General features: G+C 39.3%; 1 protein-coding gene across 3 annotated transcripts; it reads left to right on the top strand.

Annotated features, from left to right (window-relative positions):
* The first annotated feature begins 4593 nt into the window (after positions 1-4593).
* GREM1 (gremlin 1, DAN family BMP antagonist) lies at positions 4594-5148 on the top strand. 3 transcript variants are annotated; one of them, XM_044662228.1, is made up of 2 exons: positions 4594-4705; positions 4829-5148. In XM_044662228.1, exons 1-2 carry the CDS (start codon positions 4594-4596, stop codon positions 5146-5148), a joined length of 432 nt encoding a protein of 143 aa, XP_044518163.1. The 3 variants fall into 3 exon arrangements, with proteins under 3 accessions (XP_044518163.1, XP_044518164.1, XP_044518162.1); XM_044662229.1 differs by having other exon boundaries at positions 4594-4620; positions 4831-5148; XM_044662227.1 differs by having other exon boundaries at positions 4594-5148.
* Positions 5149-18036: the final 12888 nt, after the last annotated feature.

Consider the following 18036-nt stretch of genomic DNA (forward strand, 5'->3'; position numbering starts at 1 on the left):
TGAAGCATTTACTATGTGAAAAGCATAGTGTTACATACTTGAGATGTAAAGATGAAAAATGATGCAGCTCCTCATAGAGTTTAAGATTTAATGGAGGCGATACGATCCATAAGTCTTATTGGTCCCCCTTCATGTTCATGTTGTTTTAAAAAATACAGTGTTGGGCAGAAGAGTTGGAAGGTGGGAGTGGGGAATGTTCCAACTAAGAGTAATGGAGTAGAGAATTCTAACCCTGATGCAACAGGGCCCAAACTCAAAGTTCTGGGTTTTTAGTTACAGTTAACAGCATTGACTGTAACTTATCGCAAAGATTCAGGGAACGGAGCTTTCAACATCACTTTCTACACCATATTCTTCAGAGTACTATTGGCCTGCAGGAAACAGAGGCCTCAGTCGATTGAAATATTTAAAATTGGTTTTTACTCCTATTTTAACAGCTATTTATAATGTTTAAGAATTCAAATGGTCTACACTAGTGATGGGCAAACTATGGCCAACAGGCCAGATGCTGGCCCCCCTGAAATGTTCTATTCCACCACTCCACATTATTCCTAATCTGACGAATACAATGAGCAGGATACAATACAATGAAACTTTGCAAGAGTTGCCTTAGAGACAGACTGACAGATGAGCATTTTCTTTCCTTTGACCCCCTCTTTAAAAAGTTTGCCCATCACTGGTCTACACTACACTACATTTAAGACCTTTAAAGTTAATAGTAGTTACACCTTTATTTTTTAAGAAAAAACATTTCATAGCCATTTTTCCAGGCTGTGATAGACCACTAAATCTTAAGCTGAGAAATTGTAATTTTTTTTTAATTAAGAAAAAACAAAGCCTCCACCCCAGGCTTGACTTATGGGACATGCGTGATCCCATAGGGAAAAAAAAGAGCCTGCCCAAAATAAAATTAAAAACCATATTTGGTGACTTTTATATAGTATTTGACAAGTGAAACATGGTTTTGAACTTGCTGCTTTCTTTTTGGCCCCATAATAGTGAATAAAAATGACTTCAATTAGAAAATAAAACCCACAGAATTTGGCCCAAGACCAGTTCATAAAACTAATGGACTTTGGAGTTTCCTTAGAAAAAGTAAGGCATGCATTGGGAGGCTGGCCAGCCTAGCAGAGACTTTGCTGGACTGGAAGTTAGAAACCTTGAGCATTAGTCTGGGCTTTGCCACTGATTTACTCTGGGTGGTGAATTTATACAAGGCATATTGCCTTGCTGCTGCGTGTCATCTCTGTAAAATGGGAATGAGAAAGTAGTCCTTTCACAAGTGAAGGGAAAATATACATCTAGTTTATTCACTTATTTTCCTCTCATATTGCAGAGGAAAAGTTAGAAAATTGTCTCTATATAATTTCATTCTACTTCTTCACTTCCCGCCCACCTTGATTTGAAACAGCAGCCACTGTAAAATAGTTCTCTTTAAAGAGAAACATTTTCTTCTGGTCAGAGAGAAAAAGGGTTAAATTAAAGAAGCACATCTATTGCTGGTCACAGGATGAATGGAGAGCCCTTGTCAACACAACTAGCTAATCCTATACCCCATCCTTCTATTGCTTTTTTAAGCCATTCTCTCCTTCTACTTCTACTGGGCTAATTGGGTTCAATTGTCATTGTGTCAGCAGACCTGGGAAGATTTTGGTTGTGAGCTACGTTAGCTACTTAGTCCTTCTTACTATGTGACTATTTACCTTTGGGAAATCAATTAGCATCTTGGTTTAAGTTTCCTTGTGTATAAAATGATGGGAGTTGGGTTAGCTGATTTCCAAGATTTTCCTTAAGCTCTAAACTCTATGATCCTATATTCTTCCCCTAGAACAAGTCCCCTAGAACAAGGCACCAAGATGGTACAGGGGACAAAAGCATTGTCCCTGAAGTTAGGAAGGCCTGAGCTAAAATTCATCCTCTGATACTTACTATCTGTGTGATTCCAAGGAAGTCGCTTAATCTATCTGCCTCGGTTTCTTCATCTGTAAATGAGGATTATAATAGCCCTATCTCCCAGGGTGAGTTGTGAGCATTAAATTTGTAAAGACACTCAGAAAACCATAAAATACCATTTGTATCCTAGTGTTTATTATTTTAAATGTCCCGTATTGCATACAACCGAACATTAATAAGTAATACAATCTGGAACTGGGCCCAAGAATGATAAACTGGACTGGGATCCATTTTCAGCAGGTATCTGCAGTGGAGTCTCTAGTGTGGAAGCCTGGGGCCATCTCTTGTGTTCCTCTGCTGAAATGGGCAATGACTGGTTTGAATTTTATTTTAGATACTGGCGCCGTACTGAGTAAATAACACAGACTTCTAAGGGTTGCCGAAGTACAAAGTATATTTGCCCGGGAGACGGAACAGTTCTGGCTCAGTCATCTTGGTCTCTGGAGAAAATATGCACTGTTTTAACACTAGATTTTTTAAGGAAAAAAAAAGATTTTTAGGACAAAACAAGGAAATTAATTTTTTGGAGGGGGGACGGAATTTGCTCTGTTTAAATAACAGTGATGTTGTAACACAAACTGACAAAAGCCAGGAAATCCAAAGTCAGAGCTGGAGTGAAAATGTCATATTATTGGCTTCAGTCTTGAACTTCCCCCAAAGTATTAGGTTGTGTTAGAATCTTGATACTGTTTTATTGACATATGGTTTTATATTTGATAGCTTATGATTGCAATTCCACATTATTCTTAGGGCAGAAAAGACTATCTTTGGGCCTGTGGAATGTGTGTTTTTCATATATTTTATTGTCTTTTGGATAATTCTTTTGTTTATTAGATCAAAAATTTAGAAATGGAATAGATCTTTGATACTGAGCTTCCCATTATTATAGATTAGAAAATGAACACTCAGAAAGGTAAAGTTATTTGTCCAACATCAAATAGGTAACAAATAGAAGAGACTAGATTTGGGCCTTGGTGCTCTGATTAAGCACTCTTCATTTCACCATTCTGCTCTATAGAGAATCTGAGTCTATATTCTTGTGGTGGGGAGTGGAAGGAAATTTTTAAAAGTTACCATTCTCTTTTCACGGGCTGCTTCTCATATCTAAAATTTTTAAGTCAGGGCAAGAAAAGGGTATGTGGCTGAAAAGGGGAAGATAGTGATAATCCATGGCTCTTTTCTGAGATCAGGAAATGAGGTGAGGGAAATAATGATAACTGATATTTAGAGAGCACAGAACACTTTTCATATATTATCTTATTTGATCCTAACATATTGGGGATAGTTACTATAGAAATTATTATCCTCATTTCACAGATGAGGAAACTGAGGTTCAGAAAGGGCCAATGACTTGCTAGTAATGGCACAGTTAGTAAATATTGGAGATGAGATTTGAACTTAGATCTCTCCTATCCCCATTTCAGATCTTTTTATAGAATACCAGGCTGCTTAAAAGAGAGAAGTAGCATGATAGCCTCAAGCAAATATCACAGGGGGCTTTCAGGGTATGAACTGAGTCTCCAATGCAGAAATTAAACCAGAAATTGTCACAGAGTTTGAGAGCTGGAAAAGTTCACAGAAAACATCTGCTTTATAGATGAATAAATGGTCAAGTTGCCTTACAAGTTGCCTTCCCCTCATTCTAAAAAAGCAACAACAAACTACATAAATGGTACCATAGAAGGAATGCTGTACTTGGAGTCAGGGAGTCCTGAGTTCTAATCCTGCCTCAGGCATTTATTAGCAGTGTGAGTTAGGGTAAGACATTTAAGGTTCTCTCAGTCTTAGTTTTCCTCATCTATAAAATAGGGATTATAAGAGCACCGTTTCACAGGGTTGTTGCAGAAAGAGAGGTGAGAGGTGGATGGATAGATGGATAGATAGACAGATAGATAGATGGATGGATGGATGGGTAGAGAGATAGAATATATATTAAGCATTTACTATGTGCCAAGTACTGAGGCTACAAATGTAACCCTCAAAATATATAAAGGGGACAATTTCTGCCCTCAAAGAGCATACATTCTAATAGAGGGAGACAATACAGAGGAGCTTGAATAGGGAGTTTGGCAGGAATTGGAGACTGAGGGAGCTGAGAGGGAATTCAGGCATGGGCATGATAGGGCTCCTTCCTGATATGGTGGTCCTGGGGAAGAAGTCCTCAATCAAAAGATCAGGGCCAGAGTGGAAGATTTCTCCAGGGAGACAAAGCAGCAGAGGAAGAGGAGGAGAAGGAATTTGGAGAGTGAATCCAGGCATGAGTGAGCATCTACATCAAAAGAGTGTTGTAAGGACCAAATGAAAGGTTATATAAAGGTCAGGACAGCCAGGTGGAGCAGTGGGTAGAGCCCCCATCCTGGAGTCAAGAAGATTTATTTTCCCCGACCTCAACTCTGGCATCAGACACAAGTCACGGAAACTTGTTTGCCTCAGTTTCCTCATCTGTAAAATGAGCTAGAGAAAGAAATGGCAAACCACCCAGATAGGGTCCTGAAGAGCTGAACACAACAACATTAACAACTATATGGATGTTAGTTATTATCGCTTTAGCTCCCAATGTGATAGCTATGGTGACTCATTTCCTGTGTGAGATTAATAATTGCATTATCCTTTTTGCTCTTTCTTTCCTTTTCTGTTAGGATGGGTCGAACAGCCTTCACTGTGGGGGCTTTGCTTCTGCTCTTGGGCACCCTGCTGTCTGCCACAGAAGGGAAGAAGAAAGGATCTCAAGGCGCCATTCCACCTCCTGATAAGGACCAATACAATGATTCAGAGCAGACTCAGACTCCCCAGCAGCCTGGATCCAGGAACCGGGGGCGGGGGCAGGGCCGGGGCACCGCCATGCCAGGGGAGGAGGTGCTGGAATCCAGCCAGGAGGCACTGCACGTGACGGAGCGCAAATACCTGAAGCGGGACTGGTGTAAGACGCAGCCTCTCAAGCAAACCATCCACGAAGAGGGCTGCAACAGCCGCACCATCATCAACCGCTTTTGCTATGGCCAGTGCAACTCCTTCTACATCCCCAGGCACATCCGCAAGGAGGAAGGCTCCTTTCAGTCATGTTCCTTCTGCAAGCCCAAGAAATTCACCACCATGATGGTCACGCTCAATTGCCCTGAATTGCAGCCACCCACCAAGAAGAAAAGGGTCACCCGGGTGAAGCAGTGTCGCTGCATATCTATTGATTTGGATTAGGACCGAGACACCCAGCCTACCCTGATGACTCAGCCTCAGACGTGCACCGTGCTGAGTCCAAGGCAACTCGGCACCGCCTATGCTCAATCCCAGATGCAAGAAGAACCACTCACTGCCTTTTGGCACGAGCATGCATGTGTGTATTTGTGTGCGCGTTGGTGCATCGCATGCATGTCTAGAGGCACCATGGGGGATGAAACAATCTCTTCAGGAGGGCACCTCCTATTATGTAAAGAGTATCTGTTGCACTTGGGGATGATGCAGATGACCCAAATCCCCAACAACTTCCCTGAGGCAAATCACAGGGCTGGCAGGGATGTTGTCTTGCTTTGCCTCTGCCTTCAATGCGCCTTCTTAGACATCTAAGATTCTCTTCAGAATGAGTGTTGCATGGACGTTGGTTACCCTGGGCTTTGTTAATGGAGTGGGGAAGGGCCTGGCTTTCCCATCTGTAGCTGATTTAGACAAGTGATTTCAGAAGCTCCTTCCCCTAACTAGCCCTTCCTCCAACTTTTGGTCCATGCCTCCAAACCCAGAATCAATAACTATTTCCATACAATGCCCCCTCCTACCTCCATAAGCCATCCTTGATATCTTCTTGCTAAGGTCTTTATTTATTGGTTTTCCTCTTTGCAAAAATATTCCAGATGGTTAAAGAAGGCCAAGAAAACAGAGGTGAGATACACTGAGGGGAGAGTAGTGGTCTAGGAGGTAGGATTTAGGAATAATGATCACATGAACTTGGCAGATTTATGGTAGGGGGTATGTAGGGAACTGAATGTGACAACACTGTAAAATTACCTTTTGAAGACAAGATATTTTTCAGCATGAAACAGAACCTAAGTGAAGCAAGGATTCAGTAAATGTCTTGCATAACACCCTCAGCTTTGTTGTGCATTTTCAAATGGACCTGAAGAAAACATGGTGGCCTGATTTTCTTGACGTTGTTTGTAGGAGGCAATATTTTCAACTGAATTACTTCTCAGCCCAAGATCAAATTTGTGCCTGTTCATTTTAATAGCCCACTGAAATTCACAAAATATAAAAAGAACCAAGCTGTTATTATCTGCCCCCCTCTCCTATTCTGCCCTATCTCCCCACAAATCTAGGGCTTAAAGCCCTCTGAAAATTATATCATTGTATTATTATTATTATTATTATTCACCCAACAAGAATTTATTAAGAATCTACTACATGCCAGGCACTGTGGTAGGTACTGGAGAGACAAAGACAGAAATGAAACAGGCTCTGCCCTCAAGAGGTCTACCTTCTGCTACTGAATAGAATCAGTCACTTTGGTTTGGAAGCTACTTGACCTTCGTATAACACAGGATTGAGGATGATAAGGTAGAGGTATATGGGAGATGCTGATTACCCTAAATTCGGTTCCCAGACAGGGCCATGGAGATTTCCTATAAAATGGAGACTCTCTTATGGTCTCAACATCAGGTTCAGCTTTGGACTGTCACCTCTTTCCCTGCTCCATTTCATGTCATGGTGTCTGGCCTACTTACTGACCAGGTCAGTTTGACCGATATTTACCACCATTTGTTCAACCTACAAAAAAAAGATCCCTAGACTATCTTCTCCAAGGCCAAACAGTCTGGTTTTCCCAGAGAATAAAGAAAAGTATTGCCAAAGATCAATTAGAGTTGGCATGCTCACTCTAATTATCGGCCCTGAGCACATAAGCAACATACAATCTTTAAGACACAAATATTTTCAAAATACATTAAGTGAACCTTCTAAAAGAGTCCTTTACCACCACCCTTGCCACTGGGAATCATGAGAAATGTTGCTTAAATCTCCTTCTCTACCAAGAGTTCAGATCTGGTACCTATTTTTTTCTCTCTAAGATGTAGAGGTTTTATGGAGAAAATGGCATAGAAAAATCTCTTTAAAAGAAGACTCAACTAATTTTAATTTTCTTCTCTTTCTTCACAGGTTTAGTGTTATTTTTGTAAATGAGAATTTTGGTGAAAAAATTTAGCTCTTTCAGGCAGTCCTTATCCTAATTGTGCCAGATCTGAAGGTGTCAAATATATTACAGTTTAAAAGCCTTAGTATAGCATGGGATAGCATGTTAATTTAGCTAGGGATGTTTCTGGCGACACTATGGTTATGGTGTTTTGTTTTTCAGTCAATAATTTTTGAGAGAAGGAACAGAAAGTAAGAGCAGGGAGAAAAAGAGAAGAGGCAAGAGAAAAAAAGGGTAAGAGAGGAAGAACAGAGATCTCCTGGGAAAGTTGTCTATTCATATGATTCAAAGAGAGAGATTAAGAATAGGAGCATTTCCCTCTACAGTTCTCTGTTGGGAATTTTAAAGGAAATCCCTGTTTTATACATGTTTTTAAAACAAGGCATTCAGAATAAGAAAATGTGTTTCTTATCTGGTGATATTGGGATATCTGATGTGTGGTCATTCCAATATCTATTGGTCAACTTCATCTGCTTTGCTCTAAATGAACCGGGATAACTACTAATGGTTATTCTTAACTTAGTGTTCATCTGAAATCAGTAGGGGAACAGAACTGAGGGTAGGCAGGCCTCGATCTGGGTTTTGTGTGTGTGTGTGTGTGAGACTAAACTGTTTTTCCAAAGTTTAGAGTTTAATACATAAAAATCATATCTTCTTGCTTATTGCTTTCTCAGCTCAACAAATAGGGATAGGAATGATGAGGAAACTCAAAGATGAGGAGTTAAAAATTTCAGAGTACTGATGACTCTCCAAGAAACCTTTTTCAGTCTTCCCACCCAATAGCTATAAATAAGAACGAAGTATTTTGAAACAGAATTGAAAATCCAACACTGGAATTCATTTTGGATTCCTTTTCCAACTTTTAATTTTCCAATTAAATTTCATTTCCAATTTCTTCCTGATGAATTTGAGACCCAAGGTGTTTACCCACTCATATACGCTCCCCTTCCCATACCCATAAAAACGTGCTTCCACTGTGGAAGCATCTCATCTACTCTTTGTATTAATCCTCCCTGCCCCAAATCTTGCTTTCATTCAAATCCTCAAACAGGAAAACAGAATGGCTTTGATTAAGCACACAAATGCCTAAGCCAAAATGGGGAGTGGGAAGAGGAAACGAGAATGGGACCGAAAATGTAAAACCACACTAGAGAAGAGAAATAACATTCAGAACCAGTAAACACTGAATTTCTCTTGTTGTTTTAACTCTGCCACAGGCATGTGATTTTGTTAAAAAGAGATGACTTAAGTGGCCAGCAATAATCTTCCTTTTAGTAGCCTGTACCACAGTCTTGCATTTGGGGAGGATTTGGCTCCAGTAAAGAGAGTTTCCTTAAAATTAACTTCCCAAGGATAATCAGCAGCATGACTACCCTCAAAGCAGAACTGGGCAAGCAAAGAGAGTTGAGTTCTACTTGTCTTATTATGCCACTGTGGGTGAAGATTAGCATGAGGATAGTCTATTTTCCGTCATTTTCTTAAAATGCCACATTGGTTACATATTATATCAGGTACTTACTGATGATGCAATAACACACTTATGCATTTGCTGTAGATTTATTCATTTTGACAGTGAGATAGACATGATTTCAATCTTTCCTATTAAAATAATGCCAAACACTGAATTTGCATATTATGACATACACCTGACATCTTTTAGAATACATATTTTATATATACATATATATATACTTTAAGAGTTTTTGTCATCTGCATTTCTTTGAAGATTAAAATTAATAATAATAATTATGATAAGGGAAGAGAGAAATTTGGAGGTAAAGGAGATAATTTCCACTGTGTGGAATGTGAATAAACAGAAAGATATGGATATTTAATGTTATTATTAATTCATATATTTTGTTCAGTGTGATAAGAGCAATTTTTTTTCCCTTTTGTATGACTTCCTCTGAATTGGGCAAAGGAGACACTGGCTTCTCCTATGCGGTTGAAAGCTTTTTGTATGGAATGCTATTTATTCAGAGGGAGATAATAAACTTTGTTGTATCTGTGCACACATAAATATTGTGGTTATAAAAAATTATGGGGCTGACATCTGTCTTTCATGTTTCAGAGGTTAACATTCTGAAGCAATACTCATAAAGACTTTAAGCGATATTTGTGAAGACTTAAGATGTACAGAAAGGAAATACCAAAATCAGCACCAATAATTCACCAATAAAATTGCTTTAAGGAAAGATGTTAAATGCCAATTTTATGCAGAGAACATTTGGATGGTTAACTAATGGATAAGACTGAAAAAAAGTTCTGTTGATCTCTCATTCCCCAAGATATTTAATATAAACTGTATCATGTATTTAAACTTCTCCTTTATTATAAAAAAAAGTCTATAGGCTATGAGGTGCCTTATTTTTTTATGTGTTCATGGATTCAAAAATAATTTTGGTTTAAAATGAATTTCTATTGATATGTAATTGAATAGGATCAGAATTTTTCTCCAAGAATTTTATATATAACCTTTTCTCAAGGGTAACCAATAAATTAAACCTCTTCTATATTTTGTTTCGTATAATTTCTCATATTAGGGATGGGAGGTAGAGAGGGAGGTGAGTAAAGAAAGCAGAGGGTTTTTTAATCATAAGATCATGTATTTAGGTGGAAAGCACCTTAGTGGTCATCTGATTCAAATGCTCATTTTATAGATGGGGAAACTGAGACCCAGAGAGTCTTGGCCAAGGTCCCATAGATTGTAAGTGCCAGAATCAGAACCAGGTCCTTTTTACTTTAAACCCAGCACTTCCCCTGTTGGATGAAGGAAATAAAGATGATGGTTCCTCTGTTTTCTCCAAATGTCAGAGGTTTTATTCCTTCCACCTAACTCTCCTCTGGGCTCCAGTTAATTTCATTAAGTTCTCTTCATGACTTCAGCAGGAAAGAAATGAATACAGAAGTTTAGGAGCAGAAGAGATCACAGAAGCCATCTAGTCCAATTCACACCTGACTCAGAATTCCCTTGGAAGTATCCTCAATGGATAATAATCTAGTCGTTTGAATACCTCTAGATAGGGGTAACCCCCAAGAATGGGGCAGCCCACTAGCTCAATCACTGAGAAGTTTTTCTTTATATCAAGCTTATCTCTTCACTTTCTCACCATCACAACTCTTCATTCTGTACTCCTGAATACTAGATCTAATCAGTTTTCCACATGATGGCTCTTTAAATATTCAATAACAGTTATCATGTTCCCTGTCTTCTTTTCTTTGGACTAGACATTTCCCGTGCAGTTCAATGGAAAGGGTGCTGGATTTAAAATCAGGGGACTTGGGTTTGATTCTTGACTCTATTGTCTACTTATACCTGTGCAACCAAGGGCAAGTAACTTAATTTCTTTGGACCTCAATTTCCTTATCTGTAAAATTAGAGGGTAGGATGTAATAGCCTCTGATGTCCCTTCCCTCTCTAAATCTCAGAGCCTGTAAATGCATCCTTGATCACTGTCCTTATTCTGAAGACTTGTCAAAGATCATAGTAGCTTTTCTGACTGCAACATCACCGTGTTGATGAATAGGGAGCTTGCAATGTATCCACCAGTCCTTTCCCCAGAAACACTATTGCCACAACATGTTTTCATCTCTATTTTATCCACAAAGTTGATTGTCTGAACCCAAGGGCAAGATTTTATGTATTCCTATTAAGTTTAATCTTATTAAAGGCAGTGCAGTATGATAGCCTCTTCCATGAATGAAATAAGTCTCTATGCACATATTTCATGACTCGGTGGTAACAGAGGAAAGGTTGGGGATATTTTGTAAGCATAAACAGAAAGGTACTTAGCATTTTCTCAGAAGCCCCAGTGACCAACACTTCATTCAGTGATAATGCAAAATAATGATACCATTGATCATTTAAACATAGCACATGCCACTGAAGGTGGCAAGGAGGTTGAAACAACTGGAAGAGCTGAAGATTATTTTATGATTTTCCATGTATTTACATTATCATGTTATCATTGTTCATGATCATGGAATAAAGAATTAGACTTTGGTGTTTAGAAATCTCCCTCTCTTAACTCTGGCATCTTCAAACGCTACAGTGAAAACAAGTGTTTTCTTACCTCAAAAACTCTGTTCACATCTAATTGACATCACATATTGTCCCCCTCACCGAGAGCAGTTCAACAAAACAGTAAAATGTTGGGTGCGGACAATCAATCAGCATTTGTTAAGTGCTCATTATGTTCCAGGCATCATGCTAAACACACAAACAGGAATGAAACTAACTTTGACCTTAAAGAACTTACATTCTACTCGGGAAAACAGTATACATGCATCTACACAAGTAGATATAAAAGACACAAAGTAAATACAAGGAAGATTTTTTTTTTAGTGGAGAGAAACAAAATCATCTGAGAATCAGAAAAAGCTTCACAGAAGAGATCTGAACAAAGCTAGGAATTTTAAGAAGCAGAGATTAAAAGGAAGTACATACCAGTCGAGTTCTACACATGCAAAGACATTAAGATGGGATGTCTAGGGTCACTTTTTTTTAAAACCCTTACCTTCCACTTTAGAATCAATACTAAGTAGCAGGGCAGAAGAGCATATGTGCTAAGGCATTTGGGATTAAGTGACTTACCCAGGGTCATCACATAGTAGGCAGGGTCTCAGGTTAGATTTGAACCCAGGACCTCCCATTTCCAGTTCTGGCTCTCCATCTACTGAGCCACCTAGTTGCTCCTATCCAGTATCATTTTGTAAGAGACATGTAGACATTTTTATCTGGACTTTAGAGTGTGTGAAGGGGAGTAAAAGATCATGGCTGGATTCAGATGGTCAAGGCCTTTAAATTCCCTGAATAAGAATGGTTGGATCGCCCTTTTAGCAAAAATAATGAGGTTTCATTGGTAAATGAATGAGAAGGGATATATGTGGAAATAAAGAAGCATATTCCAGTCAATACCACCCAATGCCAGTGGAATCAAGTTAAAAGCAGATATGGACAGTACTTCCCTAGAATGTTAAGAATGATTCTTTTCTAGGGCAACTAGGTGGCTCGGTGGATTGAGAGCCAGGCCTAAAGAATGGAAGTCCTAGGTTCAAATCTGGTCTTAGACACTTCCTAACTGTGTGACTACTCTGGACAAATTGCTTAACCCAAAGGCCTAGAGCTTGTCACTTTTCTGCCTTGGAATCAATATACACTTGATTCTAAGACAGAAGGTAAGCATTTTTTTTAAAAGAATGACTCTCCTCTCTAAGAATCTCCAATGTCTAGCATATAGTAGGTACTCATTTGATTGATTGATTGTATTTTTTCAGCATCTGTTTCTGAACCTCTAAAAAACTTTAAATCTTTGCTAATTGTAACTAATAATGACTTATTTGCTTGTAGCCAAATTGACAAGGCAATAGGAGTTTCATCAACAATATCAAAGAAAGTGCTTCCAAAAGAAGGTAGTTGAAAGAGTACTAGTAAGACCTTGATGTATAGTGGAGGCACCCTACTCTCTACCAGTCCCAGGGGCAAGTATTAGTCTCTGTTTACAGAGAAGCTAAGATACCATCTCATTACTTGTAATCTCATGCAATTCCTACATCCCCTTTTGAAACCAGAATATTTATGATGTACATTTAGATTTCAGATAAAATTGGCTTCAATCAAGGGAAAGGCAGAATAAGTCATTTAGTTCAAGATTTCAGACACACTTACACCATGGTATAGTATTTAAGAATGCAAGTTAAATGAATTTGAGGCTCCCAATTTAAAAAAAAAACAGCTTCTGATCTGTAAAAAATAATGATAGAGCTAAACAAAGTAGATGATTTCTTTGGATAACAAAGAAAAGGACTAGAAGAAAGTTCAGTTCCTTTAAGTCATACAAGCTGATGGATTGTTTATGTGAAGTTATCCTAAAAGACCATAGACTAAGATACTTAACACAATTTTAGAAAAAGATATCACCAAGGAAAGCAGATCTCCTGGAGAAGATGTTGTAAAGATCATCATGATTCCAAATGGACTAAAAAGATGATGGAAATAGAAGATGTCCCCAGAAATCAAATATTATTACATCATGAGACTCTGAGTGAGTCTTTGTATATAATGAACTGAACTGAACATCCACTTTTACTCTTCCCATAAACCTTGACTTTATTCTGATTGTAAAATCCTTGTACCAAAAGAGGGAAATGTCTCCTAATGGCTCCTTGACAATATGCCTATCAGCCATTTAAAAAATATGTTAAGAAACACCCAAATTTTAGTTCCATTCTCCATGAAATACATGTTATCTCTTCCTTATATACCCTGGTAAGACAATCCTGAAGTGTAAAACCATCATATATGGAATGATTCATTGGGGAGACTAGCATGTTAATCTTGGAGAATCAAGAGTGGGGAGAATTAACATGTCAATCTCCCAAAGAATGAGAGTGGGGGGAATTGTGTAATTGTAATTTAAAATGTACTCACTTATTCAGCTTGAAAATCAGATTCTTGATACTAGCCTTAACTTTCTGGCCAAGTACAAGTGTAAACATGGCCTTCTGGCAGACGGGAGGGCCTGGTTAAAATCCGAGAGTTCTGTATGTGTATGTGGAAGTCCCCATGGATGATCTAACTGGGGATGCACTGAAGTTAAATCTGGCCAATCAGAGACGTAGGAGAAGAGACATCATGGTCTTTCTAAGAAAGGGGACTGGGAGAGTAGGACTTTCTTGGGATTGAACTCTCATTCTTCTTGGCAGCCACCAGCTTTTTCGTATCCGGCTTAGTGGTCATCTTGTCCCGCTGGGTGGCTTGGCTTGGATTGCAACCTATTTGGCTGAGAAATCTACTTGGAGATATTTTTTTAGTTAGGTTGACCAGGTGATCGATATATCTCCCTCCCTCCCCACTCTCTCTCTCTTCCTTTTCTTCTCCCTCTCCCCCTCTCTCTCCAATTATTTACTAATAAATAATTATAATTTAATAGTCTCCAAAAATGTAATCATTACATTAAAAAATTCACAAGCATACACACAAATCCATTATGAACTTATACACAGTGTTGAATGCAGCTGTTAACTATAGCTGATTTTTCCCGATCCCCAGAGCCACAATTGCTGGAAAGTGATCATACTCCTCCTCTCTGACCCTTCCCCAGCCTCTGGCTGCCCTTCTCAGTCTCTTTAGCCTCCTATATGATCTTTTGGTTATTATGTGAAACAACTTACAAAACAGTTTCTCCAGGCAGGACTTCCCATGAAACTAATCCTGTTTCTCTCTTCCTCTCTTGGTTATTCCTGCACCCTGGTGCTATGTGAGACCTCAGTTTGTAATCTCCTCTTGCCTCAATTTAAGACCCTTTATTATATCTACTTTAGTAGTCTTTAATTTAGGATGACATATGTGGAAGTTGTACTGAGACTCAAAGTTCTTGACCATCCGATCACTGCTTTCAACTTGGACATTTAGTAACAGCAGAGATCTCTTGTGTTCCAGTGTTCCAGTCTGGATTCTCCTTGGTGGGTCAGTCTGGGTAAGTGAACTCTTGAAATCATGAACTGATCTCTCTTTTGGCTAAGTTGTTGGCTCTTTAATGGAGGGTTTGGTGTAAGACCCATGGGTAATTTTGGTTCCTTTCAGATGGATCCCCCTTAAAAGGGATGGCTGCCAGGTTTGCAATTATTGCCCACATATGGATATGGACACTCCAATAGATCTCCTCTTAAAGCTGCTAGGTGTATTTTGTTCTTTTGTCTCTTTAAGGAGTGTTATTTGTGTTACTCATGTTGTATGTGTGTGTGTGTGTGTGTGTGAGTCCCTATAAAAGCAAGACTCACATGCTCCAAGCAATGGGGCAATGGGAGGGTGTGGTCAGATAATGGTAGACAAAAGTAGCATAGAGAAAGAAAGGATTTGAATTTCTCCTAATGCTCCCTTTCTCTTCCCCAACCAATTAATTTGAAAAAGCCTCTTTCTTTTGATAGTGTTGTTCACTAAGCTATGCACATTTTTCTGCCACATAAAGCAGAATTGTCAGAAAGATAATTTATGCAGAGAAAGTTAGAGAGTGACTACAACCTGATTTTTTTAACCTACTTTTAAGTAACTAAAGCCTATGATAGAAGAATTATCTTGAATACTAACATTTGTAAATCTAGGTTTAATTGGATTGCAAAAATAAAGTTGATACAACTGTCTGGTTACTTGGCTGACAAACAGAATTTGAAGAACACCCCTTACTCCTTATGCCTGCATCGCCCTGAGAACTACTGGGGACAAAGATTTTCTTGGCAGACTTAGAGGTACCATTCCTTGTTTTCCGATGGCATTCTCTTCCTTACAATTGCTCAATGAATATCTGACATCAGGGCAATGTATTTAAAGCTGCAAAAGTAAATTTTAATTCTTTAAGATATACTTTGATCAAGGTTTCTGTACAGTAGCCTTAAATGTCATCGGTTTAAAAGGTCAGCCATTAATGTTTAAAATGTATGTTACTATTGTAAGAAACTATTTGTGTAAGAAATAGAAAATACGGCTCTTTGGATTTAGAACAGGATATTAGCACTCCAAATTCTGATAAATGAAGAGCAAACAAACAGAAGAGAAGAGAGTATGATTTAATTTGGAAAAATGCTTTGAGTTGATCTCTGTATACAACATAAAAGACAGTTGTTGAATGGGCAGTCAAGACTTTTTCAGGTTGCTAACAAGAATTGTATTTTCTATTTCTTATACAATAGTTTCTTATAATAATAACATACATTTTAAACATTAATACCTGACATTCTAAATTAATGGCATTTAAGGTTACTGTAGAGAAACTGATCCAAGTATATCTTAAAGAACAAAAACTTGCTTTTGAAGCTTTAAACATACTGTCAGCTATCAGACACTGGGTGAGTAATTATAGTGAATTCACCTAGGGCCATGTTGGTGAAGCCATTGTACAGGTACTGGGGTGGCATGGAGAGGGCTGCTCCTTTCCCCCTCTCCACAGCTACTGAGGACATTTTTTTTGCACGCCCTGCCCCTCTGTGCAGCTGACCAATGCAACCACTTCTTCCCAATGTGACCACTTCCTCCCTCCACTCTCTGGGGTAATGCAGGGTATTCAAACCTTGAAGATGCAGTTTGGGCACACAATCTCAAAAATGTTTGCCAACACTGGCCTAGGGCCTAAATCTGAGAACTGCAGCATTTGGTGGTAGAAAAGCTGGTTTCACACCCAGTTATAAAATAATTTACAATAGGTTTACAATTAGGGAAGTGAGTTCCACTTTAATTTATTCAGAATGTCTCAGGAGTCACTGCAGACCTCCTAAAGATTTTTGTAAATACTAAGAATATCTTAACAGATTTTTGAGGGGTTTGTGCCATAAACTTCTTGTAGTTGTAATAGGTAAATTGGTTAAATGGGGTCATCTGAGTTGAAATTAACTATACAACTGGGAAAATAAAAAATTTAGTAAGTTATTAGTTTTGCTTAATAACAATGTGATTAAAAAAAGAGAAATTCAGTGGAGTGCACATAGTCTGAATTGAAGAATGTAAGACTTGAGTAAATAAAGGAAAGATTAGGAGAAAAATAATGCTCCTCTTTTAGTAGTTCAAAAGTAGATTGAGAAAAATTATAACAAATTAAGAGTGCCACATATATCTTTTAGAATAATCTAAATGAAATCAATGAGTCCTTATTATTGAAGCTCTGACAGAAAATTTTGAGATTTTACACAGTGTCGTTGATAGTTATAAAATCCGGTTTTGATTTGGTTGAAATATATCCTGAATCTAAATCAGAATGTGATGTCAGGGGGACTTCCGGTTAAGATGGCGGCAGTGTAAGGAGCAGCTGCTTGATCTCTCCTGACCGAAGCATACAGGACCCCTCAAGGGGAAATAAAAACGAGTCCAGAGGAACGAAGGAACCCCACAACAGGGTGCAGCATTGAAGGCACGCAGAATTGGGGCATTTCCACGCTATAAAGGGGTGAAACAGCTCTCACTAAAACGCGAGAGGAAGAAGCCCCTCCCCCGCCCCCCACCCCCCACACCTCGCACAACACCAATTCACAAGTGGGAAAACAGGACTGGGGCAACCAGATAATCACTGGCAGCCCCAGGGCTTGTACCTGTGTGCTGCAAGACAAGGGACCCCAGGTGGCTGGGGGTGCGCATGGACTTTCCCGAGCTTCCACGTAGGTGAAGGCACTGCCTGGGGCCGGGACAAAGGCCTCTAAAACACAGCCTCTCCCAAGCACTGAAGGCATCGCCTCAGGTGCGAATAAAGATCTCCAGCCCACAGAGTTTCACTGCCTTCTGCAGGGGTGAAAGCAGGGCCCTAAGAGCATGCAGGCAAAGGCAGTGCCCTAGGCTTGAATAACTATCTCCAGCCCAGGCTTGGACCTCCAGTGAGGACCCCATGCAGACCCAGCGCAGCAGTGGAAGCAGCCCCAAAGACTGCTGAAGGAACCTCGGGCAGAGGGGCAGACCAGGAACTACCAGGAGGCCTGACCCCGAGGACAAGGAGACCTGAGCTTGCAAGGCGCAGGCAGACCCTGAGTGCAAAGACAAAGCTGAAAAGGGGCGGGGCTAACAATGGCCAGCAATAAGGATGTCCAGAAGAAAAAGACCATCAAGAGAAACTCAGGAACACTCGACAACTTCTACACAGAGAAAATCCAGACAACAGAAGAGGGAAAACAAAAATCCAAACCTCCCCCAAAAAATGAAAGCTGGTCACAAGCTATAGAAGAGTTTAAAAATGAAATGCTGAGGAAGATGGAAGAAATCTGGCAAGAAAATAACAGTTTAAAAGGCAGAATTTCGCAATTGGAAAGTGAGACAAGACAACTGAAGACCAAAAATGACCAGATTGAAAAGGAAAACCAAAACATTAGAGCCAAAAACCAAAACATTAAAGCTGAAAACCAAAACATTAGAGCCGAAAACCAGTCCTTAAAGG

This window comes from Gracilinanus agilis, chromosome 2 (genome assembly GCF_016433145.1).
Source record: "Gracilinanus agilis isolate LMUSP501 chromosome 2, AgileGrace, whole genome shotgun sequence".
In the NCBI taxonomy this organism is placed as follows: domain Eukaryota; kingdom Metazoa; phylum Chordata; class Mammalia; order Didelphimorphia; family Didelphidae; genus Gracilinanus; species Gracilinanus agilis.

What these genes read in the sequence shown, in the direction of transcription:
- GREM1 (XM_044662227.1), top strand. Translation starts at nt 4,594, where the DNA reads ATGGGTCGAACAGCCTTCACTGTGGGGGCTTTGCTTCTGCTCTTGGGC.